This window comes from Oncorhynchus kisutch, unplaced genomic scaffold, assembly GCF_002021735.2.
Source record: "Oncorhynchus kisutch isolate 150728-3 unplaced genomic scaffold, Okis_V2 scaffold1247, whole genome shotgun sequence".
NCBI classification, from domain to species: Eukaryota; Metazoa; Chordata; class Actinopteri; order Salmoniformes; family Salmonidae; genus Oncorhynchus; species Oncorhynchus kisutch.
This window is the reverse complement of record NW_022263192.1, coordinates 20,365-47,446: the sequence shown is the minus strand read 5'-3', so window position 1 is coordinate 47,446 and position 27,082 is coordinate 20,365. Positions and strand designations below refer to the sequence as shown.

At 42.1% G+C, this 27,082-nt stretch overlaps 1 protein-coding gene across 9 annotated transcripts; it reads right to left on the bottom strand.

The window, feature by feature from the left end:
* Nucleotides 1-633: 633 nt before the first annotated feature.
* Nucleotides 634-26,823, bottom strand: LOC116365465 (zinc finger protein OZF-like). Of its 9 annotated transcripts, none has more exons than XR_004208115.1 (3): nucleotides 21,634-21,933; nucleotides 14,788-14,865; nucleotides 634-4,113 (listed from the first exon to the last, which is right to left on the bottom strand). XR_004208115.1 is itself a non-coding variant. In XM_031818081.1 (3 exons), exons 2-3 carry the CDS (start codon nucleotides 14,816-14,818, stop codon nucleotides 13,503-13,505), a joined length of 1,215 nt encoding a protein of 404 aa, XP_031673941.1. In that variant the 5' UTR covers nucleotides 14,819-14,865; nucleotides 26,339-26,823; the 3' UTR covers nucleotides 11,710-13,502. The 9 variants fall into 9 exon arrangements, 4 of the variants coding, with proteins under 4 accessions (XP_031673941.1, XP_031673940.1, XP_031673942.1 ...); XM_031818081.1 differs by lacking the exons at nucleotides 634-4,113; nucleotides 21,634-21,933 and adding exons at nucleotides 11,710-14,686; nucleotides 26,339-26,823; XM_031818080.1 differs by lacking the exon at nucleotides 634-4,113 and adding an exon at nucleotides 11,710-14,686 and having other exon boundaries at nucleotides 21,634-21,910.
* Nucleotides 26,824-27,082: the final 259 nt, after the last annotated feature.

The following is a 27,082-nucleotide window of genomic DNA, read 5'->3' as shown; positions in this document are numbered from 1 at the left end:
GCGGGGGGGTGGGGTCTAGAGCCCTACTGTCCCCTTTCCATGATTGCCTTTTGTGTATGTTATTAGAGAGAGAGACATGGGCTAAAAGCAAGTATTGTACACTGCGCTGGCTTGGCCTGTTGAAAGAACAAGCTAACTTGGAGCAAAATACCATTTTCTAAAAGTATGAATGTTTTACTAGACATGCTCTGGCTCTGATAAAGGGGTATATTAGTCAATTCTCTGTACAATTCTGGAGTAAATGTATTCCAACCTTGAGATGAGGCGACCTTGGTTTGTTCTATAGCTCTGTAGCAGGTGATGTGTGTAATTACTTAACATTGTGACACTCTTGAACATGGTGTGCCTATGAGTGCTCAGACTACCTAATGGTAAACCAGGACCTCCTGTAGTCCCTAGGGAAATGATTTACACCCACCCACACAGGAAGGGAATGAGAGAGAGAGAGAGAGAGAGAGAGAGATTAGAAATACAATTGACATTCTCACTTCTCATGTTGTTGTAGCCCACTGATAGGATCCACGTTAGTGCAATAGATCCACTTCATTGGCCAGCTAGCCTTAGCCATTGTAATGTTGTTATAGTAACATGTCATACAGACATCTCTTCAGCAGAGGGACACTGATGCACAAACATGGGTTCAGCTTTATTTATTCATTAGTATAGTAGCCTGTATGTATAGAATGATATGTCCTCCTTCGGAGAGCATTTAAAGGACTAATGCAGACGTTTTTATCTTCATATCAAATCATTTCTGGGTTACAATTCAGTACCTTACTGTGATTTTGACCATTTGAAATGAAAACAAATAAGTAACAACAGCATTTGCTTACCAAACAGTAGGTTTTTCACTGTTGTATTTAGACATTTGCAAGACAAACTGCCAGCCACAACCAACCATAGAAATAGAATCCATAGATGGTAGTTCCTATTCAAGGCAAACTGACAGCCACAACCAACCATAGAAATAGAATCCATAGATGGTAGTTCCTATTCAAGACAAACTGACAGCCACAACCAACCATAGAAATAGAATCCATAGATGGTAGTTCCTATTCAAGACAAACTGACAGCCACAACCAACCATAGAAATAGAATCCATAGATGGTAGTTCTTAATCAAGGCAAACTGCCAGCCACAACCAACCATAGACATCTAATCCATAGATGGTAGTTCCTATTCAAGACAAACTGACAGCCACAACCAACCATAGAAATAGAATCCATAGATGGTAGTTCCTATTCAAGACAAACTGACAGCCACAACCAACCATAGAAATAGAATCCATAGATGGTAGTTCTTAATCAAGGCAAACTGCCAGCCACAACCAACCATAGACATCTAATCCATAGATGGTAGTTCGTATTCAAGTCAATCTGACAGCCACAACCAACCATAGACATATAATCCATAGATGGTAGTTCCTATTCAAGGCAAACTGCCAGCCACAACCAACCATAGACATATAATCCATAGATGGTAGTTCCTATTCAAGTCAAACTGCCAGCCATTGCTAGTGTACCCATGAGTTTAACAGTCAAATTGACAGGGTCAGAGGTCACAAAACCCTTCTATGGATTATGTCTATGGCCACAACACAACAAGCTGTTTCACACACAGAATAAGGAGCGATAAGCAAACCAAAGACAGCAGTAATGATAAGTAGTCAGATAAAGACAGCACTTTTAAAAGCCTATTTCACACCAGTCTGCTGAATCTGTAAGATCAATTTTCTTTCATTTTGAAATCTTCACAAATGAAAATGTGGCACTGACTCGCACACGGGTTGATTTCTCAGCACTGTCTCAATGAAGAGTTTGGCGTTCGACTAACCATGTGTGACGTGGAAGCGCAGCTACAAGCCTGCTAGAGTTAGCGGCAGGCGGACAAGCAATGTCCACTGTCATAGTACGGATGAAGCCTGAGCTGGAATGTGAAGCAGGTTAGCTTTAGAAAACCCTGAGTTGATTTAGCTTACTTCGTAGTATACCACTCAGATGTTAACCTAATCCTGATTTACAGTCACCTTTGGCCCCACAGTACACACCATCTATTCTATGACATCCCCTTATGGTCAGTCATGTCTGGTTCAGTTTAGCATGGTCCTGTTTAGCTGTAATACAGTGTGTGTCTGTTTCGATGTGTTTGGTAATGGGTAACAGTGTTGATTCATTTAACATTATACCCTCATAGGTCTGTGAAGAATGAGTTCAAATGACTAACACGTTTTTACATACAACAGAGATGGTGTGATGGGATCATATCTCAAACAGTGCCATCTAGTGGGGAGAAAGGAGAAGTGTCATCACTGAGTTCATTAGCAGTGCCAATGTCAGAGGAGAAGGCACTTGTGACATGACCTGAAAAGTTAATATTTTCCTCTAAAAAGCCTTGGAGAGTGTTGAGACTAGAAACCTCATTCTGTGACCTCTCTCTCTCTCCCTCCAGACAGATGTAAAGAAGCTAGGCCCTCCATGTAGACCAGAGAGTAGCAGAGAGCACTGTGGAGAGAAACAGCAGGTTACCAATAGAATAGATCAGAGACCAGAGGAACTTTAATCCTGAAGCATGGAGAGCAGGTCCCTAGGAGAGGTATCATCATGTTGTCCTCCACCAACCAATAGATGTGAGTCTATGAGCGTGTACTCAGACTATTGTCCACATCCTGCCTTTTTATTCTCATCTTGTGACTAAATAGATCTTTGTACTAATTTTCTGTTTTCTTTCAGTTTTCATCCTGTTTTCCACATGGATCAGTAAGTTAGACATTCGAGTGACGCTTTCTCCGCACACATCACAGCTTATTTATTTCTCTCCTGTGTGAGTCCGTATATGCACCGTTAGGGTCCCCTTCTGGCTGAAGCTTTTCCCACAGCCACCACAGCTAAATTGTTTCTCTCCTGTGTGAGTCAGTATATGCGTGGTTAAGATTTCCCTGCGTTTGAATGTTTTCCCACAGTCACCACAGCTAAATGATTTCTCTCCTGTGTGAGTCAGTTCATGCTTCTTTAGGTTCCCCTTTAAATGGAAGCTTTTCCCACATTCATCACAGCTAAATAATTTCTCTCCTGTGTGAGTTCGTATATGCTTAATTAGGGCCCCCTTCTGATTGAAGCTTTTCCCACAGTCTCCACAGCTAAATGATTTCTCTCCTGTGTGAGTATGTTTATGTTTCCTAAGTTTCCCCTTCAAATTGAAGCTTTTCCCGCAGTCAGCACAGTTAAATGTTTTTTTCTCCTGTGTGAATCTGTATATGTGCGGCTAGGGCCCACTTGCGATTAAAGCTCTTCCCACAGTCGCCACAACAATAAAGTTTCTCCCCCGTGTGAATCCTCATGTGCTTGGATCTACTTTGAGTTTGAAGGTCTTGCCACAAACAGGGCAGGTGTTGGGTTTCCCACTGTGACAGAGGCAGACATGGGCCTTCAGTTTACAGGTCGAGTTGTAGTGTTCTTTGCAGAAGCGACATTCACGGAGTCTCTTCTTGATGAGAGTCACATGCCTCTGCAGGTCAGTTCTCTCTGCAAACGTTTTTCCAGACGTGGTGCTGGGTTTGAAACAGTGTTCCACCACTGATGGATTTGGATCCAATGGCGGGCTGCAGTCAAGTTCTGCTGGGTCGCTACTTACAGCTGAGATTTGTCTGGAGGGATTGTTCTGATTATCTGGAGGGTCACAGGGAATGTAGAGGCCCTTAAGGTGGGTCACAGGGAATGTAGAGACCCTTAAGGTGGATCACAGGGAATGTAGAGGCCCTTAAGGTGGGTCACAGGGAATGTAGAGACCCTTAAGGTGGGTCACAGTAACAAAAGGTGAGATCCACTTGTTTAGGGTCACGCTCTCTGTTCTCCACAGTCTGGGTTTGGGGAGAAGTGAAGGACTGAAGTGGGTCCTCCTGATCACATTCACTTTTCACACAGGAAGGAGTGAATTTGAACTTAGCCTCCAGCCCTTGAAGCTGCTCTTCCTCCTGACTGGTCCTGAGTTCCTCCTGTTCCTCTTTAATCTGTGGAAGCACTGGGTTCTCCTGCCCCAGACTGGGGCTCCACTCCTGCTCACAGTACTGCTGCTCAGGGAGAACCTCCTCTTCAGAGACAGAGAGCTGCATGGAATCTGGAGGAAAGGAGAGAGGAGCAGAGGTTATCTATACAGCTTTTAGACATCAGGGTTGGGGTCCATTAGAAGTTAAAGCTAGAATCCTTATTTGCACCATACATTTTTTAAATTCTAAATTAATGATATACATTGGTTCTTGAAGAATATAACGTATAAATGCCTCATGAACAGTCCCACATCAGAACCCAAAATATAAGCTTGTTTTACTCCAATGTTTGTAGACAATGTAAATACTGCCACTAAACATGGTTAAAACTATAATGTTGATATCATGGATGAATTTGAGTGGTTACATTTCTCCAGGTTCATCCTTCACCTTTTTTCCAAAACAGAGGCAGGGTGCCCCCATTTAATTATTGTTTCAATTAAGGACTCTAGCTTTAACTATGTAGATTCATGAACTAAAATTACAATTCAATAATTGAACAACTAGAATCTACTTTCAATTACTTGTCAATAAACTGATGATAATAAGCTATTTACATATTTACGTTCAGTACATAAAAACGTAGTAGAATGTTCAATTGAAAGGAAACAATGCTGTACTGGGGGACCAGTTGAAAAACAGAGGGGTTGTGGGCTCAAAATGCACTGCTGCCCTTTAAATATGTCAGTCATTGCTTCAAGCCTCGGCACACCCACCCAAAGGAGGAACATATCTCAAAGTCTGTTCCAGGAAGTTTTAGGAAATCTTGTCCTTCAGTACAAACCATTCCTCAACGTAGCAAACGAACTGAACGCACCCCACTCCTGCTCAGTGCTGCTGCTCAGGGAGAACCTCCTCCTCAGAGACAGAGAGCTGCAGGGAGTCTGGAGGAAAGGAGCGAGGAGCAGAGGTTATCTATAGAGCCTTTAGACAGTCGTCACTAGCTGGCACAGCCACAGTCATAAACCCACCTATTTCTAAAATGCATCTCCTTAAAGCAGAACTGAACTCAAGAACCAATTTCTCTAATTGAAAACAACATACGTGACATCAATATAAGTCAGGAACATTTATGCCAGTGCCAAAATTGACTAAAAAGTGCAAGTAGGTTAATTTTGGTCATAAAGTCAGTCTCTTCCAAAACTGAGTTGTGAGATTGCAGTGCAAGTGTTCATCATGACTTGAGGGTTGGGTTTGATTTCCACAATGCCCACTAACACGGGAAAACAGCTGTGGTGAATTAACTCTATCGAATTGTACAGCAGAACACAGTGAGAAAGACCTGCCCAGCAGTTGGTTTACATAGTAAAACTGCACCAAACACCTTAGCTAGATGAAATAATGGCACTGGAGGGGATGGCTGCCGCTTTACGGGCTCCCAACCAACTGTGCTATTTTGTTTGTTTTTCACATTGTTTGTCATTTATTTTGTACATATTGTTGCCGTTACCGTCTCTTATGACCAAAAAGAGCTTCTGGATATCAGAACAGCGATTACTCACCTCGAACCGGACAAAGATTATTTGTTTAATGAGTCCGACGTGAAGGATATACTGCTTCCTTGAGACCAGGCCCAAATCCTCGTCATTCGCGTGAAGAAAAAACTGAGAAACAGGGGGCAGAGGTCAGGGTGCCTTGTGGGAATTCATTGGCGAGTGGGTAGACCGCCACTACTATCCGTCCTATTGGCCAACGTGCAATCACTGGAAAATAAACGGGATGATCTATGATTAAGACTATCCTACCAACGGGATGTTAAAAACTGCAATATCTTATGTTTCACCGAGTCGTGGCTGAACGATGACACAGATAATATAGAGCTGGCTGGGTTTTCCGTGCATTGGCAGGACAGAGCAGCTATGTCTGGTAAGACGAGGAGCGGGGAATGTGTGTCCATTTGTCAATAACAGCTGGTGTGCGATGTCTAATATTAAAGAAGTCTGGAGGTATTGCTCGCCTGAGGGAGAGTATCTCATGATAAGCTGTAGACCACCAAGAGTTTTCACCTCTATTTGTAGCCATCTATTTACTACCACAAACTGATGCTGGCACTAAGACTGCACTCAATGAGCTGTATACCGCCATAAGCAAATAAGAAAATTCTCATCTAGAAGCGGCGCTCCTAGTGGCTGGGGACCTTAATGCAGGCAAATGTAAATCCGTTTTACCTCATTTCTACCAGCATGTCACGTGTAACCAGAGGGAAAAAAACTCTAGACCACCTTTACTCCGCACAAAGAGACGCATACAAAGCTCTCCCTCGCCCTTCATTTGGCAAATCTGATCATAATTGTATCTTCCCGATTCCTGCTTACAAGCAAAAACTGAAGCAGGAAGTACCAGAAACTCACTCAATATGGAAGTGGAGAGATGACGCGGATGACCGTACATATCCCAACAAGAAGCCATGGATTACAGGAAACATCGGCACTGAGCTAAAGGCTAGAGCTGCTACTTTCAAGGAGCAGGATACTAATCTGGATGCTTATAAGAAATCCTGCTATGCCCTCAGACGAACCATCAAACAGGCAAAGCATCAATACAGGACTAAGATTTTATCCTACTACAATGGCTCCGATGCTCGTCGGATGTGGCAGGGCTTGCAAACTATTACGAACTACAAAGAAAAACCCAACCGCGAGCTGCCCAGTGACAAGAGCCTACCAGACGAGCTAAATGCCTTTTGTGCTTGCTTCGAGGCAAGCAACACTGAAGCATGCATGAGAGCACCAGCTGTTCTAGACGGTGTGAGCAAGACCTTTAAACAGGTTAACATCCATGGGGCCAGACGGATTTCCAGAATGTGCACTCAGAGCATGAGCAGACCAACTGGCAAGTGTCTTCACTGACATTTTCAACCTCTCCCTGACCGAGTCTGTAATACCTACACTACCAGTCAAAAGTTTTAGAACACCTACTCATTCAAGGGTTTTTCTTTATTTCTACTATTTTCTACATTGTGGAATAATAGTGAAGACATCAAAACTATGAAATAACACATATGGAATCATGTAGTAACCAAAAAAGTGTTAAACAAATCAAAATATATTTTATATTTGAGATACTTCAAATAGCCACCCTTTGCCTTGATGACAGCTTTGCACACTCTTGGCATTCTCTCAACCAGCTTCACCTGGAATGTTTTTCCAACAGTCTTGAAGGAGTTCCTACATATGCTGAGCACTTGTTGGCTGCTTTTCCTTCACTATGCAGTCCGACTCATTCCAAACCATCTCAATTTGGTTGAGGTCGGGGGATTGTGGAGGTCAGGTCATCGGATGCAACACTCCATCACTCTCCCTCTTGAAAAAATAGCCCTTACACAGCCTGGAGGTGTGATGGGTCATTGTCCAGTTGACAAACAAATGATAACCCACTAAGCGCAAACCAGATAGGATGGCGTATCACTGCAGAATGCTGTGGTAGCCATGCGGGTTAAGTGTACCTTGAATTCTAAATAAATCACAAACACTGTCACCAGAAAAGCACCCCCACACTGTAACACCTCCTCATCCATGCTTTACGGTGGGAAATACACATGCAGAGATCATCCGTTCACCCACACATCGTCTCACAAAGACACGGCAGTTGGAACCAAAAATCTACAATTTGGACTCCAAAGTCCAAATTTCCACCGGTCTAATGTCCATTGCTCGTGTTTCTTGGCCCAAGCAAGTCTCTTCTTCTTATTGCTGTCCTCTAGTACAGGTTTCTTTGCAGCAATTTGACCATGAAGGACTGATTCACACAGTCTCCTCTGAACAGTTGATGTGTCTGTTACTTGAACTCTGTGAAGCATTTATTTGAGCTGCAATATTTGAGGCTGGTAATTCTAATGAACGTATCCTCTGCAGGAGAGGTAACTCAGGGTCTACCATTCCTGTGGCGGTCCTCATAAGAGCCAGTTTCATCATAGTGCTTGATGGTTTTTGAGACGGCACTTGAAGAAACTTTCACAGTTTTCTTAACATGTTCCAGATGGACTGACCTTCATGTCTTAAAGTAATGATGGACTGACCTTCATGTCTTAAAGTAATGATGGACTGACCTTCATGTCTTAAAGTAATGATGGACTGACCTTCATGTCTTAAAGTAATGATGGACTGACCTTCATGTCTTAAAGTAATGATGGACTGACCTTCATGTCTTAAAGTAATGATGGACTGACCTTCATGTCTTAAAGTAATGATGGACTGACCTTCATGTCTTAAAGTAATGATGGACTGACCTTCATGTCTTAAAGTAATGATGGACTGACCTTCATGTCTTAAAGTAATGATGGACTGACCTTCATGTCTTAAAGTAATGATGGACTGACCTTCATGTCTTAAAGTAATGATGGACTGACCTTCATGTCTTAAAGTAATGATGGACTGACCTTCATGTCTTAAAGTAATGATGGACTGACCTTCATGTCTTAAAGTAATGATGGACTGACCTTCATGTCTTAAAGTAATGATGGACTGACCTTCATGTCTTAAAGTAATGATGGACTGACCTTCATGTCTTAAAGTAATGATGGACTGTCATTTCTCTTTTCTTATTTGAGCTGTTCTTGCCATTATATGGTATTTCACCAAATAGGGCTATCTTCTGTATACCACCCCTACCTTGTCACAACACAACTGATTGGCTCAAACGCATTAAGAAGGATAGAAATTCCACAAATGAACTTATAACAAGGCACACCTGTAAATTTAAATGCATTTCAGGTGACTACCTCAGGAAGCTGTTCGAGAGAATGCCAAGAGTGTGCAAAGCTGTCATCAAGGCAAAGGGTGGCTCAAATTTAAAATATATTTTGATTTGTTTATTAACACTTTTTTGGTTACTACATGATTCCATATGTGTTCTTTCATAGTTTTGATGTCTTCACTATTATTCTACAATGTAGAAAATTGTAAAAATGAAGGAAAACCCTTGAATGAGTAGTTGTTCTAAAACATTTGACCAGTAGTGTACATGTTTCAAGCAGAGCACCATAGTCCCTGTGCCCAAGAAAGCAAAGGTAACCTACCTAAATGACTACCGCCTCGTAGTACTCACATCAGTACCCATGAAGTTCTTTTAAAGGCTGGTCATGGCTCACATTAACACCATTATCCCGGAAACCCTAGAACCCCTCCAATTTGCATACAGATCCACAGATGACGCAATCTCTATTGCACTCCACACTGCCCTTTCCCACCTGGACAAAGGGAACACCTATGTGAGAATGTTGTTCATTCACTACAGCTCAGCATTCAACACCATAGTGCCCACAAAGCTCAACACTAAGCTAAGGACCCTGGGACTAAACATCTCCCTCTGCAACTGGATCCTATACTGGATCCTATGCTACCCGTAAGGGTAGACAACATCTGCCACGCTGATCCTCAACACTGGGGTCCCTCAGGGGTGCGTGCTTAGTCCTCTCCTGTACTCCCTGTTCACCCATGACTTCGTGGCCAAGCACGACTGCAACACCATCAATACGTTTGCAGACAACACAACAGTCCCCATTAACAACGACGGGGGTGCAGTGGAGTGGGTTGAGAGTTTCAAGTTCCTTGGTGTCCACATCACCAACAAACTATCATGGTCCAAACACACCAAGACAGTCATGAAGAGGTCACGACAACACATTTTCCCCCTCAGGAGACTGAAAAGATTTGGCATTTATTTTTTAAATTGAACTACGCAAGTCAGTTAAGAACAAATTCTTATTTACAATGACAGTGGGTTAAGTGCCTTGTTCAGAACGACAGATTTGTACCTTGTCAGCTCGGGGATTTGATCTAGCAGCCTTTCGGTTACTGGCCCAACACTAACCACTAGGCTACCTCCCGCCCAATGGGTCCCCAGATCCTCAAAAGATTCTACAGCTGCACCATCAAGAGCATCCTGAACGGTTGCATCACTGCCTGGTATGGCAACTGCTCGGCATCCGACGGTAAGGCGCTACAGAGAGTAGTACGTACGGCACATTACTGGGGCCAAGCTTGTTTTCTTGTTTTTTACCTTTATTTAACTGGGAAAGTCAGTTGGGAACAAATTCTTATTTACAATGACGGAGGAAGAGGAAGACCCAAAGAATTGTAAAAGACTCAAGTCATAGACTGATCTCTCTGCTACCGCATGGCAAGCGGTACCGGAGCGTCAAGTCTAGGTCCAAAAGGCTCCTTAACAGCTTCTACCCCCAAAGCTATACGACTGCTGAACAATTAATCAAATGGCCACCAGACTATTTACATTGACCCCCCCATTTGTTTTTACACTGCTGCTACCCGCTGTTTATTATCTATGCATAGTCACTTCACCCCTACCTACATGTACAAATGACCTTGACTAACCTGTACCCCCGCACACTGACTCAGTACTGGTCCCCCTCTATTCAGCCTGGTTATTGTTATTTTATTGTGTAACTTTTTATTTATTTGTAACTTTATTTAGTAAATATTTTCTTAACTATTTCTTGAACTACATTGTTGGTAAAGGGATTGTGAGTAAGCATTTCACCACCTTGTTGTATTCAGCGCATGTGACAACATTTGATTTGTGCAACTAAAATATCAAAACATTTGAGTTAAATTATATTAGAGGAAGTGATACTGGCTTTGTTCCTATGGTGTCTCATGGGGACAAACATTAGTAACTGCCACATCAACCCCCCCCCCCCCCCATTTTGATCGTGTCTCATCGCTGCAACTCCCCAATGGGCTCGGGAGAGGTGAAGGTGGAGTCACAAGTCCTCCAAAACAAGACCTGCCCAACCGCGCTCCTTAACACCCGCCAGCTTAACCAGGAAGCCAGCCGCACCAATGTGTTGGAGGAAACACGGTTCAACTGGCGACTGGGGTCAGCCTGAAGGTACCCAGCCTGCCTAAAGGAGTCGCTAGGGCGTGATGAGCCAAGAAAAGCCTCCCCGGCCAATCCTTCCCCTAACCCGGACGACGCTGGGCTAATTGTGCGGCGTCCTATGGGACTCCCAGCCACGGCCGGTTGTGGCACAGCCCGGGAATGAACCCGGGTCTGTAGTAACGCCTCTAGCACTGCGATGCTGCGCCATATCTCCTTCTTAATGAGCAACAGAAAAACATGCGGAATCGGTGCGTTCGGTTGCCCTTCAAAAACTGATTTTAAACCTAACCTCAACCACACTGTTAACCTTTTGCATAGCGCTAACCTTAAATGAAGACCAAAAATACACAGTGTCTTCAGAAATTATACCCTAAGACTTTTTCCACATGTTGTTGTGTTATACTAAAATGGTGACGGTGACCGTGCTTACCACAAACACCTGATGTGCTATGTTTGCTGTTTTGTACAGTGTCCTCCTTTACTCTTATTTTGTAGTGGCATTTGCACAGTAAACATGGTCACAAATCTAGCTCCATGGCGGTTCATTTCAAAACAAAGAAAAAGTAGTTTGTTCTGAACCATGTCGCGCGCCATTGTTTAAAAAGTCTGGATAGAGCTCAAACTAAAGATTTAATTTCTGAATTCTTTCATCTTTACGCACTTTCGCCATTTAAAATAAGTGGAATTACGTTTAGACATTTTTACAAATTAAATACTAATGTCTTGAGTCAATAAGTATTCAGCTCCTTTGTTATGGCAAGCCCTAAATCAGTTCAGGAGTAAACATTTGCTTAACAAGTCACATAATAAGTTGCATGGACTCACTGTGTGTTCAATATATTTTATGACTACGTCATCTCTGTACCCCACACATACAATGATCTGTAAGGTCCATCAGTCGGCCAGTACATTTAAAACACAGATTCAACCACAAAGACCAGGGAGGTTTTCCAATGCCTCGCAAAGAAAGGCACCTATTGGTAGATGGGTAAAATAAAAACAGACATTGAATATCCCTTTAAGCATGGTGAAGATATGAATTACTTTGGATGGGGCATCAATACACCTAGACACTACAAAGATACAGGCGTCCTTTCAAAGTAATTTGCCGGAGAGGAAGGAAACCGCTCAGGGACTACACCATGAGGCCCATGGGGACTTTAGACAGTTGAGTTTAATGGCTGTGAGAGGAGATAACTGAGGATGGATCAACTATATTGTCGTTACTCCACAATAACAACCCAATAGACAGAGAACAAAGAATATTACAAAACATGTATCCAGCTGTAATCGCTGCCAAAGGAAGGGTGCTGCTGAGGAGTCATTTTCTGTCTGCTCACAGGAATAATAAAGCCCATGGGAGTAATATAATAAGTGGGAAATAAATTACATTGAAATAAGTATATTTTGTTAATTAATCAGGGGGTGATGCAGCACCCCTACCTCCTGCAGTTATGGCTTTGTACTTTTTTCACAACAATTTCTTCAAAATTCACAAAAAGTGACATTAGCTGATGAAGATTCTCAGAGAACAAAACGTATAATATCTCCTAAGCCTGTGTTTACCACAGACCAAAACCCCATTCAATTTTCTCGCCTGCTTTTTTTCAACTAACTATGCCAGAGTTAGTGCCTACAAATATATGACACCACGGTTTCTATCTATGGAATTTGTCTTGGCCGGTGTTCAGTTAAACTGTAATACCGAAGCTGTCCTCTCAGAACAGTTGAAACTGGGCTTTCAGATCAGAACCTGTGGCCTTGTTTTAGGCACAATTTAGTGAAAAGCCCCAAAGGCTTCATAAATCCTCGTTCTCCCCATCACTAGTAATAGTTCATAAAACATGGTAAAATTGTGATCACTGAAAGCCTAAACGGTTTATTTATTGAGTAGAACTGTAGCTATCAGTATATCTATACACGAACCTATTCTACGTAGTTGTATTTCCGGTGTGATCCGCAGCAGTCTCCGTAGTCGAACATTTTCCTCGTGGTACTCCGCTACTGTTTGCTCAAGTGCCTCGAAAATCTCCACAGCTGCCGCTGTTAAAAGCTCATTTAAAAACACACGAAACGACTGAAGTTTAGACATGTTTCTGTCAACGGAGAGTTGGGTATTCAGCTAGTATGTCTTCGTCCACGAGGAAAGAATGGTGGGCACAAACAAAACAATCCGCTCACAGTTTCTTCCGTATTGTCTTATTCCGTTTTTATCAGCGGGTGGCTAGTCCATAAACATAACAAAGCGCCCCGATGTGGGTGGGGTTATACTACAAGCTCCATACAAATTATAACGTAAAAATATGATATAATTGTTTTCCCACGTGTTAAGTAATAGGCTGATCTAGGATGATCATTCCTTGCATGAACTGAATTAAAAGACAACACATTGTAACACGTGACTAATGGCAGCTGCTTGGAACCGATGGGACAGCAAGCACTAAACCAGAGAAGGCAGTTATGAACAGCAATTATAAAGAACGTTAATGAAATGTGACTGAAAAAACCAATGCATTTAAAACAGTTTGGCTTTACACACACAGAAAGCAAGAGAGACTACATTCCCAATCTGGCCCTCATACCATCTCCACCACCTAATCATCCCCAGCTTCCACTTGGCTCATTCACCCCCCCTCCCACGGTCATCACAGCTAAATGGTTTCTCTCCTGTGTGAGTCAGTTTATGCTTCCTTAGGGTCCCCTTCTGACTGAAGCTTTTCCCACAGTCTCCACAGCTAAATGGTTTCTCTCCTGTGTGAGTCAGTTTATGCTTCCTTAGGGTCCCCTTCTGACTGAAGCCTTTCCCACAGTCATCACAGAGAAATGGTTTCTCTCCTGTGTGAGTCAGTTTGTGCTTCCTAAGGTTCCCTTTCAAATTGAAGCTTTTCCCACAATCACCACAGATAAATAATTTCTCTCCTGTGTGAGTCCGTATATGCCTACTTAAGTCCCCCTTCTGATAGAAGCTTTTCCCACAGTCTCCACAGATAAATTGTTTCTCTCCCACTCCTGTGTGAATCCTCATGTGCTTGGACAGATTCCCTTTGAGTTTGAAGGTCTTGCCACAAACAGGGCAGGTGTAGGGTTTCCCACTGTGACAGAGTCGGATATGGGCCTTTAGTTTACAGGTGGAGTTGTAGTTTCTTTTGCAGAAGCGACATTCACTGGGCCTCTTCTTAAATAGAGTCACATGCCTCTGCAGGTCAGCTTTCATTGCAAACATTTCGCCACAGTCATGGCAGCGGTGAGTTTTTCTAGACATGGTGCTGGGTTTGAAACAGTGTTCCACCATTGACTGGTTTGGATCCAATGACGGACTGGAATCCAATGACGGACTGGAATCCAATGGTGGGTTGGGATCCAACGATGGGCTGCTGTCAAGTGCCGTTGGGTCGCTGCTTAAGGTTGAGCTTTGGCTGGGTAGATTGTTTTGATTATCTTGAGGGTCACAGGGAATGTAGAGGCCCTTAAGGTGGGTCACAGTAACAAAAGGTGTGAGTTCCACTTGTTTAGGGTCACGCTCTCTGTTCTCCACATTCTGGGTTTGGGGAAGAGTCAAGGACTGAAGTGGGTCCTCCTGATCACATTCACTTTTCACACAGGAAGGAATGAATTTGAACTCTATGATATCAGCCTCCAGCCCTTGAAGCTGCTCTTCCTCCTGACTGGTCCTGAGTTCCACCTGTTCCTCTTTAATCTGTGGAAGTTCTGGGTTCTCCTGCCCCAGACTGGGGCTCCACTCCTGCTCACAGTGCTGCTGCTCAGGGAGAACCTCCTCTTCAGAGACAGAGAGCTGCAGGGAATCTGGAGGAAAGGAGAGAGGAGCATAGGTTATCTATACAGCTTTTAGACATCAGGGTTGGGGTCAATTAGAAGTTAAACTAGAATCCTTAGTTAATACATACAATGTTTTGATGGTTCAGACCTTGCAGCCATAGCTCAGTCTGTTGAGAGTGGTTTCATTTCTCCAGGCTCATCATCACCTTTTTTACCAAAATAGAGGCAGGGAACCCCGCTTCATTATTGTTTCAATTAAGGACTCTAGCTTTAAGTAGATTCATGAAGTAAACAAACATTACAATTCAATAATTGAACAACTAGAATCTACTATCAATTACTTCTCAATAAACTGATTATATGCTATTTATTTCAAAAGTTGTTTGTAATTTTTTTAATTTACGAATTCAAATCACTTCTTGGTTTTCGTGACAATGTTTGTATCCATGTACGGTATTAGCAAAGATGGTTTGTTATGAAGAGATGTAGAAACCGCTTCTTAAAAATAAATCCCCGATCACGCATGTAGGCGATGTCATGGCGACGTTAGCTAGCTAAACGCATGTGCAGACACACGTCATTGGGTCTAACCAGGGCCACATTCAGTACATAAGAACGTAATAGACCGTCCAATTGAACAAAAACGTCGCTGTACTGAGCGACCAGTTAAAATGTATTTATTTATTTTTATTTTACCTTTATTTAACCAGGTAGGCAAGTTGAGAACAAGTTCTCATTTACAATTTCGACCTGACCAAGATAAAGCAAAGCAGTTCGACAGATAAAACGACACAGAGTTACACATGGAATAAAACAAACATACAGTCAATACAGTATAAACAAGTCTATATACAATGTGAGCAAATGAGGTGAGAAGGGAGGTAAAGGCAAAAAAGGCCATGGTGGCAAAGTAAATACAATATAGCAAGTAAAACACTGGAATGGTAGTTTTGCAATGGAAGAATGTGTAAAGTAGAAATAAAAATAATGGGGTGCAAAGGAGCTGAATAAATAAATAAAATACAGTTGGGAAAGAGGTAGTTGTTTGGGCTAAATTATAGGTGGGCTATGTACAGGTGCAGTAATCTGTGAGCTGCTCTGACAGTTGGTGCTTAAAGCTAGTGAGGGAGATAAGTGTTTCCAGTTTCAGAGATTTTTGTAGTTCGTTCCAGTCATTGGCAGCAGAGAACTGGAAGGAGAGGCGGCCAAAGAAAGAATTGGTTTTGGGGGTGACTAGAGAGATATACCTGCTGGAGCGTGTGCTTCAGGTGGGAGATGCTATGGTGACCAGCGAGCTGAGATAAGGGGGGACTTTACCTAGCAGGGTCTTATAGATGACATGGAGCCAGTGGGTTTGGCGACGAGTATGAAGCGAGGGCCAGCCAACGAGAGCGTACAGGTCGCGATGGTGGGTAGTATATGGGGCTTTGGTGATAAAACGGATTGCACTGTGATAGACTGCATCCAATTTGTTGAGTAGGGTATTGGAGGCTATTTTGTAAATGACATCGCCAAAGTCGAGGATTGGTAGGATGGTCAGTTTTACAAGGGTATGTTTGGCAGCATGAGTGAAGGATGCTTTGTTGCGAAATAGGAAGCCAATTCTAGATTTAACTTTGGATTGGAGATGTTTGATATGGGTCTGGAAGGAGAGTTTACAGTCTAACCAGACACCTAAGTATTTGTAGTTGTCCACGTATTCTAAGTCAGAGCCGTCCAGAGTAGTGATGTTGGACAGGCGGGTAGGTGCAGGTAGCGATCGGTTGAAGAGCATGCATTTAGTTTTACTTGTATTTAAGAGCAATTGGAGGCCACGGAAGGAGAGTTGTATGGCATTGAAGCTTGCCTGGAGGGTTGTTAACACAGTGTCCAAAGAAGGGCCGGAAGTATACAGAATGGTGTCGTCTGCGTAGAGGTGGATCAGAGACTCACCAGCAGCAAGAGCGACCTCATTGATGTATACAGAGAAGAGAGTCGGTCCAAGAATTGAACCCTGTGGCACCCCCATAGAGACTGCCAGAGGTCCGGACAGCAGACCCTCCGATTTGACACACTGAACTCTATCAGAGAAGTAGTTGGTGAACCAGGCGAGGCAATCATTTGAGAAACCAAGGCTGTCGAGTCTGCCGATGAGGATGTGGTGATTGACAGAGTCGAAAGCCTTGGCCAGATCAATGAATACGGCTGCACAGTAATGTTTCTTATCGATGGGTTGGGTTGTGGTGCAAAATGTACCGCTGCCCTATAAGTACATCACTCATTGCTTCAAGATACACCGTGGCACACCCACCAAACGGAAGAAACGTATCTAAAAGTCTGTCAAGAACGTACAATAACGTTTTGGGAAAACTTGTCGTTTAGTACAAACCGTTCCGCAACGTAGCAAATGAACTGAACGCACCCCAGGGGAGAACAACTGCACATTGAAGTCATGGAAGTTCAAGGCCAACCACGGTACTGCAGGCATTGTTATCAGAACAGGATTCCCCTTTATAGTGAATAGAAAAATGGCGATCTTCATGGTCAATCTTTCTGTAAAAACATTTAAGTCAATCATTGTGCCAATAATTGATTTTAATACACCAGATGTGTGTCCTTGAACCCATTATTTTTTAAATTGCACACAAAATAAGTTAAGTAGCCTGCAGTACCTATTTACTCAATGAGAGGCAGCACTGAGCTAGCCTGCAACATCACTCCCTGGAGTAGCTCAAACTGCTCATTTTAATTTTTTTAACCTTTATTTAACTAGGCAAGTCAGTTAAGAACAAATTATTATTTTCAATGACGGCCTAGGAACAGTGGGTTAACTGAAGAACGACAGATTTGTACCTTGTCAGCTCGGGGGTTTGAACTTGCAACCTTCTGGTTACTAGTCCAATGCTCTAACCACTAGGCTACCTTGCTGCCCCATGGTGTCTCCATGAGACTAAATCTTAAACTACTTAATTTGGCTTCTTATGCACTGTTGTGTCTTCACATAGGAATTAATGGCGTCACGTGATCAATGGTTTTGTCCATTCATATATAGATGGGTTGGCTGACAACGTCACGAAAAGATGTGCGTGCATCGATGTGGCCGGAAGCCGTGCTTTGTCAAGATTCTGAACAGTCCGATAGCTAGCAAAAAATTACAAGAAGCTGCCATGTGAGGAATCACAGTTGGATTGTTTCAGCTAGTTGTATCTTGTTCTTGATACCAGGTCTTGTTTTGAGGTGCAATTGCAATGTCAAGGATAATATGGCTAAAATTATCAAGCTAGCTGACCAACAACTGTAACGATGTACACTGAACACCAACATCATGTAAAGTACTGGTCCCATGTTTCATGAGCTGAAATAAAAGATCCCAGAAATGTTCCATACGGACAAAAAGATTTTCTCTCTCCATTGATGATTATTTCTCCTTTGCCAAGAATCCATCCACCTGGCAGGTGTGGCATATCAAGAAGCTGATTCAAAAACACCATTACACAGGTGCACCTTGTGCTGGGTACAATAAAAGGCCACTCTAAAATATGCAGTTTTGTCACACAACACAAAGCCACAGATGACAAGTTTTGAGTGAGCGTGCAATTGTTAGGTAAAGGCTTGTAAGCATTTCACTGTAAGGTCTATACCTGTTGTATTCAGCATTTCACTGTAAGGTCTACACCTGTTGTATTCAGCATTTCACTGTAAGGTCTACTACACCTGTTGTATTTGGCGCATGTGTCAAATAACATTTGATTTGAATTGACATGCTGACAGCAGGATTGTCCACCAGAGCTATTGCCAGATAATTTAACATTCAATTCCCTACCATAAACTGCCTGCAAAGGTGTTTTAGAGAATTTGACATTACATCCAACGAGACTAAAAACCGCAGACCACATGTAACCCTGCCAGCCCAGGACCTCCACATCCGGTTTCCTCACCAGCGGAATTGTCTGAGACCAGCCACCCAGATCTCTGATGAAACTGAGGAGTGTTTCTGTCTGTAATAAAGCCCTTTTGTGGGAGAAACTAATTCTGATTGATTGGCGGTGCAGCCACCCACCGCTGCCCAGTGGGTGGTCCTAAGCCCTCCCAGGCCCACCCACGGCTGCCCAGTGGGTGGTCCTAAGCCCTCCCAGGCCCACCCATGGCTGCACCGCTGCCCAGTCATGAAATCCATAGATTAGTGCCTAATGAATTTAAATTGACTGATTTCCTTATATGAACTGAAACTCTGTAAAATCTTAGAAATTGCTGCATGTTGCATTTATATTTTTGTTCAGGATACAGTTGAAGTCGGAAGTTTACATACATTTTAGCCAAATACATTTAATCTTTCACAATTCCTGACATTTAATCCTAGTAAAAATTCCCTGTTTTAGGTCAGTTAGGATCACCACTTTATTTTACGAATGTGAAATGTCAGAATAATAGTAGAGAGAATTATTTCTTTCAGATTGTATTTCTTTCATCACATTCCCAGTGGGTCAGAAGTTTAAATACACTCATTTAGTATTTTGTAGCATTGCTTTTAAATTGTTTAACTTGGATCAAACTTTTCTTGTAGCCTTCCACAAGCTTCCCTTAATAAATTGGGTGAATTTTGGCCCATTCCTCCTGACAGAGCTGGTGTAACTGAGTCAGGTTTGTAGGCCTCCTTGCTCACACAAGCTTTTTCAGTTCTGCCCACAAATTTTCTATGGGATTGAGGTCAGGGCTTTGTGGTGGCCACTCCAATACCTTGACTTTGTTGTCCTTAAGTCATGTTGCCACGACTTTGGAAGTATGCTTGGGGTCATTGTCCATTTGGAAGACCCATTTGCGACCAAGCTTTAACCTCCTGACTGATGTCTTGAGATGTTGCTTCAATATATCCACATAATTGTCTTGCCTCATGATGCCATCTATTTGTGAAGTGCACCAGTCCATGATGCTGCCACCCCCGTGCAAACAAAAATCTGCTTAATTTAAGGTTAGGTTTAAAATAGGATTTTTAGAAATGGGCAGGGTTTATGACTTTGTGGCAACTAGTGACGACACTGGGGCCTCATTTAAAAACATGGCAACGCACAAAATCTGCCACAAAAAGTGTGTGCCAGTTCACAGAAAAGTTGGCATTTCTAAAAACTTAACTTGACATGAGAATGTGCTTATCCTCCCACAAATTTAAGAACATGTGTTTCTAGTGGTTTAAGTATTTCATTACAATTGTTGTAAAAGTAGCCTAGTGGTGGTGTTGGTGTTGGAGAACCAGTATGAGGCACTGTTTCCTCTGGTAAAAAAACTTATCCCAGAGCAGTGATTAAGGACATTGTCCTGTGTTGGGTTCAGTCTTTCAGCTGGGATGTTAAATAGGTGTCCTGACTCTTTGGTCACTAGAGATCCCATGACACTTATCATAGAGTATGGGTGTCAATTCTTGGCTAAAAGCCCAATCTGGCAACCTAATCATCTACAGCTTCCCATTGGCTCATTCATCTCCTCTGTAACTATTCCCCAGGTTGTTGCTGGAAATGAGAATTGTGTTTTCAGTTAACTTACCTGATGATGGCACTCTTATTCAAAATAATAACAAGATTCTGTTAGTGGAGATCCATTTTTTTCTTCATCTTTCCATTGTAAAGTGTATTTTCTATTTATTTAACTAGGCAAGTCAGTTAAGAACAAATTCTTATTTACAATGATGGCCTATACCCGGCCAAACCCGGACGAAGCTGGGCCAATTATGCGCCGCCCTATGGGTCTCCCAATTACGACCGGATGTGATACATCCTGGAAATAAATTAGGCATCTATTTACCATTTTATTTCCATGATCATTGCAGAATACATTTCTTTCGTTTTTGGACTGTGATGGTTTCATACTCGCGAAGTAGCCTATAGGCCTACAAACGTCCCATCCCTCATTTCATTGGAACCACTTTACAGTAGTAAATAGATCAACTATTTGAAGAATTTTGCTCTATGTGATCTGAAGCGCATTAATGGTAAAAACAGAAGGGTCATCTTTCCAATTTTCGTTTATTTTGTCTTTATTTTGTCTCAAGTAAACAATATTTAATTTATAAACATAATATATATTTTCATAATCATTGCAGAATATATCCCACGCCACTTTTTCTGGCCATGATGCGTTCATATTCCCGAAGAAGCTTTAGTTTACAGCGAATGACCACGCCCGTCTCATTTAAATTGTATCTAATAGAGTAAAATACTTGAAATAATAGCCTGTATCCAAGGGGGGGTAGAATTTAACCGATGAACAGAGTTTATATTTTACTTTGACGTGTGTAGGTTATGGGGCCTTCCACTGTAACTAGGCATAGGCTATATGTTTTACATTGTCTAGTCTGTCCACTCAAAAATAATGTTTCAGAATTCGCGGGCAGTGCAGAATATTTACGTTCGGGGAAAAGTAATCGCAAATCATTAGGCTATTGAATTCAAACGATCCGTTTACAGGTCCACGACCATTTTCAATTGTAGTTCTTTCAGAAATGGTCAAAATATAGCAAATGTTACTGTAAAAGTTTTAAACAGTCTGCCAACACCTCCAGAGACATTTGATCACGTTCCGCCGTTGCTATATTTCCTTTAAACGGCCTTGGCCTAATTCCAATTCTTCCAAAGTATACAGCAAATGAGCGCGTTATAAAACGATGAATGGACGTTTTTCAGGCAGAGTTTTAATGCTCATTCACGCGCGCAGTTTCAGGACGGGGCTGATTTATAATGGCAAACAGGCGTACGCCAAGTTTATAAATCTTACTATTTGTGTAATTGCGCAGTCTTTTCAGAAATGAAGCACGCAGATATGTAATGTGTAACGTTAGCGACTGTTAAGAGGCCCCTAGTCTGACGAACCTGCGTTTGGAAGTCTCGCGATGTTGGGCCTCTGGTTTTAGAAACGGGTAATAGTTTTTTTTTTTACATATTGAAATGGTGATCACTGAAACAGTTTATTTATTGAGCAGAACTGCTAGTGATCTACATACGAACCTACGTTACATCGTTTTATAATCGGTGTGATCCGCAGCAGTCTACGTAGCCGATCATTCTCCTCGTGGTACTCCGCTACTGTTTCTTCAACTGCCCCGAAAATCTCCACAGCTGCTGCAGTTAAACGCTCATTTAAAAACACACGAAACGACTGGAGTTTAGACATGTTGCAGTGGACTGAGAGTTGGGTATTCAGCTAGTATGGCTTCGTCCACGAGGAAAGAATGATGGCAACAAACAAAACAAACCCGCTCCCAGTTTTACTTCCGCATTCTTTTTCTGTTTTTATCAGCGGGTGGCGATCCCATGTGGGTTGGGGTTTTTACTACACACCAATGATAATGGAAATAGATACATTAAATAATAGGGTGGTCTATGATTATCCTTTATTATTACACGAACTGAATTGAAAGACCTGCCACGGCTTGGAACAGCGTGCACTAAACCGGAGACGGAGAATGCCGTTATCAAGAGCAACTATAAAGACATGATATTGAAATGGGTCTGGAAAACAAAAAGAGTTTAAAACAGAGTTTGCATGTGTATAAAACTTGTGCCCCCTCAGCATTCTGTTGTACCCTCTCCTATATCTCCTAGTAGCCCTGTCGAGTGAGATGGACGTCCGTGTCCTGGTAACAGTATAACTTCCTCCACTGTCCCTATCTCCATACTGGGCTCGAACCAGTGATCTTCTGATCAAACACACGTGACTGCCCTACTTGACAACATACCAACCGTTTGAGCTATGGATAAAGACTAAACTATCTGAGGAGGTTGTTTAAGGTATGTTTTTAACTCCATTACACACCGAGATAAATACCGTTTCAATTTGGATATTCAACGAATATTCCGCTTTCAAACCACTTGAGCCACTGACTCCAAATAAGTGTCATGATTTTGGAAGAATTGCGCACAACATTGCACAGGTGTTATTTTCACGATTTGGACATGAATTTCAATAGTTCCTTGGTCCACTGACTACCCTTCTATTGCACACCCTTTATGTTCTCCATTTTAATATCACACGTTTTTACATGCATTTTTCAAAGTGTAAAATTTCAATAGCTCTTTGGTCATGTGACCTAATGACCTCAAACAAGGTTCAGAATGTCCACTGACTATGCCTTCATATCACACACTCTAATATTTGTCTCCTTTCATCTCATGCTATTAGACTTAAATCTGTAAGCTTTACAGGCCATCTACAACAATTGTCACATAACAGCTAACCATTCATTATTGAAAATATAACACTATGTCCACCCAGTCGTCTTTTCCATATCAGGATCTTCTCATTTTGAAGTACTCTTTTTTTATAATGTAAACATAATGGGATTCTGATTAGTTATAGGCAAATGAATACAGGCCAAATTTGTATGCCGTTTTCCTTATCACTATAATCTAGTAGTAATTTAGCAGTAGAGATCATTTCCTTTATTCCCCATTCTCCACACAGCCTAAATTATAGGTACTGAACCATTTACAGGACAATAATAAACGTAGCATATAGGATCCAACCCTCACAGAGTGAATACATGTAGAGCGTTTGTAGACTAAGAAAAAAATATGAAGTGACAGTTTCATCATTAAGTGCTTAAAGAAAGGCATATCACAAAGATCACAGATGACAGTGACCACCAAATGTATGACATTAGAGAATGAATTGTAAGCACCAAAGTGTGTTTGTCAAAATAATATCTGAAAATGTCACTTGTTGAACATAATACTTCTATTTGCAATAGCAATTTATGATATATGCAGTTGAGGAATATTCCATGTACCAACACTACATTGAAAAATATATATATATATATTTTACCTTTATTTAACTAGGCAAGTCAGTTAAGAACAAATTCTTATTTTCAATGACGGCCTAGGAACAGTGGGTTAACTGCCTTGTTCAGGGGCAGAACGACAGATTTGTACCTTGTCAGCTCGGGGGTTTGAACTTGCAACTTTCCGATTACTAGTCCAACGCTCTAACCACTAGGTAGGACGGACATAAGACATTCACATATATAGTATATATTTTTTAAATGTATTTTTTATTTGCCCTTTATTTAACCAGGTCGGCCAGTTGAGAACACCTTTATTTAACCAGGTCGGCCAGTTGAGAACACCTTTATTTAACCAGGTCGGCCAGTTGAGAACACCTTTATTTAACCAGGTCGGCCAGTTGAGAACACCTTTATTGAACCAGGTCGGCCAGTTGAGAACACCTTTATTGAACCAGGTCGGCCAGTTGAGAACACCTTTATTTAACCAGGTGGGCCAGTTGACAACGACTTCTCATTTACAACTGCGACCTGGCCAAGATAAAGCAAAGCAGTGTGACAAAGAACAACACAAAGTTACATATGGAATAAACAAATGTACAGTCAATAACACACTAGAAAAGTGTATATACAGTGTGTGCAAATGTAGTAAGATTAAAGAGGTAAGGCAATAGATAGGCCGTAGTGGGGAAATAATTACAATTTCGCAAATAAACACGAGTGATAGATGTGCAGAATATTAATGTGCAAGTAGAGATACTGGGGTGCAAAGAAAATTAAAATGATCTGTAAGCCTCTCTGATAGCTGATGCTTAAAGATAGTGAGGAAGATATGAGTCTACAGCTTTTGCAATTCGTTCCAGTCATTGGCAGCAGAGAACTGGCGGCCAAAGGAGAAATTGGCTTTGGGGGTGACCCGTGAAATATACCTGGTGGAGCACGTGCTACGGTTGGGTGCTGCTATGGTGACCAGTGAGCTGAGATAAGGCGGGGCTTTACCTAACAAGGACTTATAGATTACCTGGAGCCAGTAGGTTTGGCGAAGAGTATGAAGCGAGGGCCAGCCAACGAGAGCATACAGATCGCAGTGGTGGGTAGTATATGGGGCTTTGGTGACGAAACGGATGGCATTGTGATAGACAGCATCCAATTTGCTGAGTAGAGTGTTCGTGACATTGCCGAAGTCAAGGATCGGTAGGATAGTCAGTTTTACGAGGGTATGTTTGGCAGCATGAGTGAAGGATGTTTTGTTGCAAAATAGGAAGCCGATTATAGATTTAATATTGGATTGGAGATGCTTAATGTGAGTCTGTGACGAGACTTTACAGTCTAACCAGACACCTAGGTATTTGTAGTTGTCCACATATTCTAAGTTAGAACCGTCCAGAGTAGTGATGCTGGATGTGCGAACAGGTGCGAGCAGCGATCGGTTGAAGAGCATGCATTTAGTTTTACTTGCGTTTTAAGAGCAGTTGGAGGCCACGGAAGGAGAGTTGTATGGCATTGAAGCTCGTCTGGAGGTTAGTTAACACAGTCTCCAAAGAAGGGCCAGAAGTATACAGAATGGTGTCGTCTGCGTAGAGGTGGATCAGAGAATCACCAGCCGCAAGAACGCCTTCATTGATATATACAGAGAAAAGCGTCGGCCCGAGAATTGAACCCTGTGGCACCCCCATAGAGACTGCCAGAGGTCCGGACAACAGGCCCTCCGGTTTGACACACTGAACTCTATCAGAGAAGTAGTTGGTGAACCAAGCGAGGCAATCATTTGAGAAACCAAGGCTGTTGAGTCTGCTGATAATAATACAGTGACAGAGTCGAAAGCCTTGGCCAGGTCGACGGCTGCACCGTATTGTCTTTTGTCGATGGCAATTCTGATATCGTTTAGGACCTTGAGCGTGGCTGAGGTGTACGCATGACCAGCTCGGAAACCAGATTGCATAGCGGAGAAGGTACGGTGGGATTCGAAATGGTCTTTGATCTGTTTGTTAACTTGGCTTTCGAAGACCTTAGAAAGGCAGGGTAGGATAGATATAGGTCTGTAACAGTTTGTGTCTAGAGTGTCTCCCCCTTTGAAGAGGGGGATGACCCCGGCAGCTTTCCAATCTTTGGGGATCTCAGACGATACGGAAGAGAGGTTGAACAGGCTAGTAATAGGGTTTGCAACAATTTCGGCAGATCATTTTAGAAAGAGAGGGTCCAGATTGTCTAGCCCAGCTGATTTGTAGGGGTCCAGATTTTGCAACTCTTTCAGAACATCAGGTATCTGGATTTGGGTGAAGGAGAAATGGGGGAGGCTTGGGCAAGTTGCTGTGGGTGGTGCAGAGCTGTTGACCGGGGTAGGGGTAGCCAGGTGGAAAGCAAGGCCAGCCATAGAAAAATGCTTATTAATAGATAGGCCCACTGAGTGGACATACTGAACCTTGCTTGAAGTCACTAGGTCACATGACCAAGGAGCTATTGAAATTTTACATTTGGAAAATTCATGTAAAAATGTGTGGGATGAAAATGGACAAACTAAAGGTTGTGCAATATAGAAGGGTAGTCAGTGGACATTCTGAACCTTGTTTGAGTCCAGTAGGTCATATGATTAATGAGCTATTGAAATTCAAAGATGTAAATAAATAATTTAAAATAGTGCGAGATGTAAATCGACAAAAGAGATGTGTGCAATGTGTGTTTATACCATTGGGTTAGCTAGAACCAGTTTGAACGTTTTAGGAGTAATGGTTAAATAGCTATTGACATTTTTTTAATTTGATTTGTCATAATGTTGACGGTCCCTAACTGCTGTTGGTGGAGGTAAGGAAAACTACAGGCGAATATCCGTCGAATATCCAACCTGAAACGGTCTTTACCTCGGTCCATTACATTCACCATTTCTAAACTCGCTACACACAGGGAGGGAAAGAGAGATTAGAAATACTCACTTCTCATGTTGTTGTAGCCTACTGAAAGGATCCTTGTTCGTGTAATAGATCCACTTCATTGGCCAGCTAGCCGATGTCCTTTTGCTGCAGTAGGATGTGATGCAGACACCTCTTAATCAGAGGCAATTGCCAAAGACTCCAGCCACCCAAGTCGTAGACTGTTCTCTCTGCTTTCGCACGGCAAGCGGTACCGGAGTGCCAGGTCTAGGTCCAAAAGGCTCCTTAACAGCTTCTACCCCCAAACTTTTTCTACGCTGCTGCTACTCGCTGTTTATTATCAATGCATTGTCACTTTACCCAGGTGTGCACAATGGTGAACATGTAGTAAAAATACTTTAAAATACGACTGAAGTAGTTTTTGGGGGTACCTTGTACTATGTATTATGTCTGAGTGTTGGAGCCCCTGGCTATCTACAAAAATACAATCGAATTAAAATAAAATCTAAATCAAATTGTGCCATTTGTTTAATATAAGGAATGTGAAATGATTTATACTTTTGATACTATATTTTAGCAATTACATTTACTTTTGATTAGTAAGTATATTTAAGACCAAATACTTTTAGACTTTTACTGAAGTAGTATTTTACTGGGTGACTCACTTTTACTTGAGTCATTTTCTATTAAGGTATATTTACTTTTGCTAATGTCTGGCAATTGAGTACTTTTTCCACACCACTGCATGTACATATTACCTCAACTAACCTGTACCCCCTGTATATAGCCTCCTTACTGTTCTTTTAT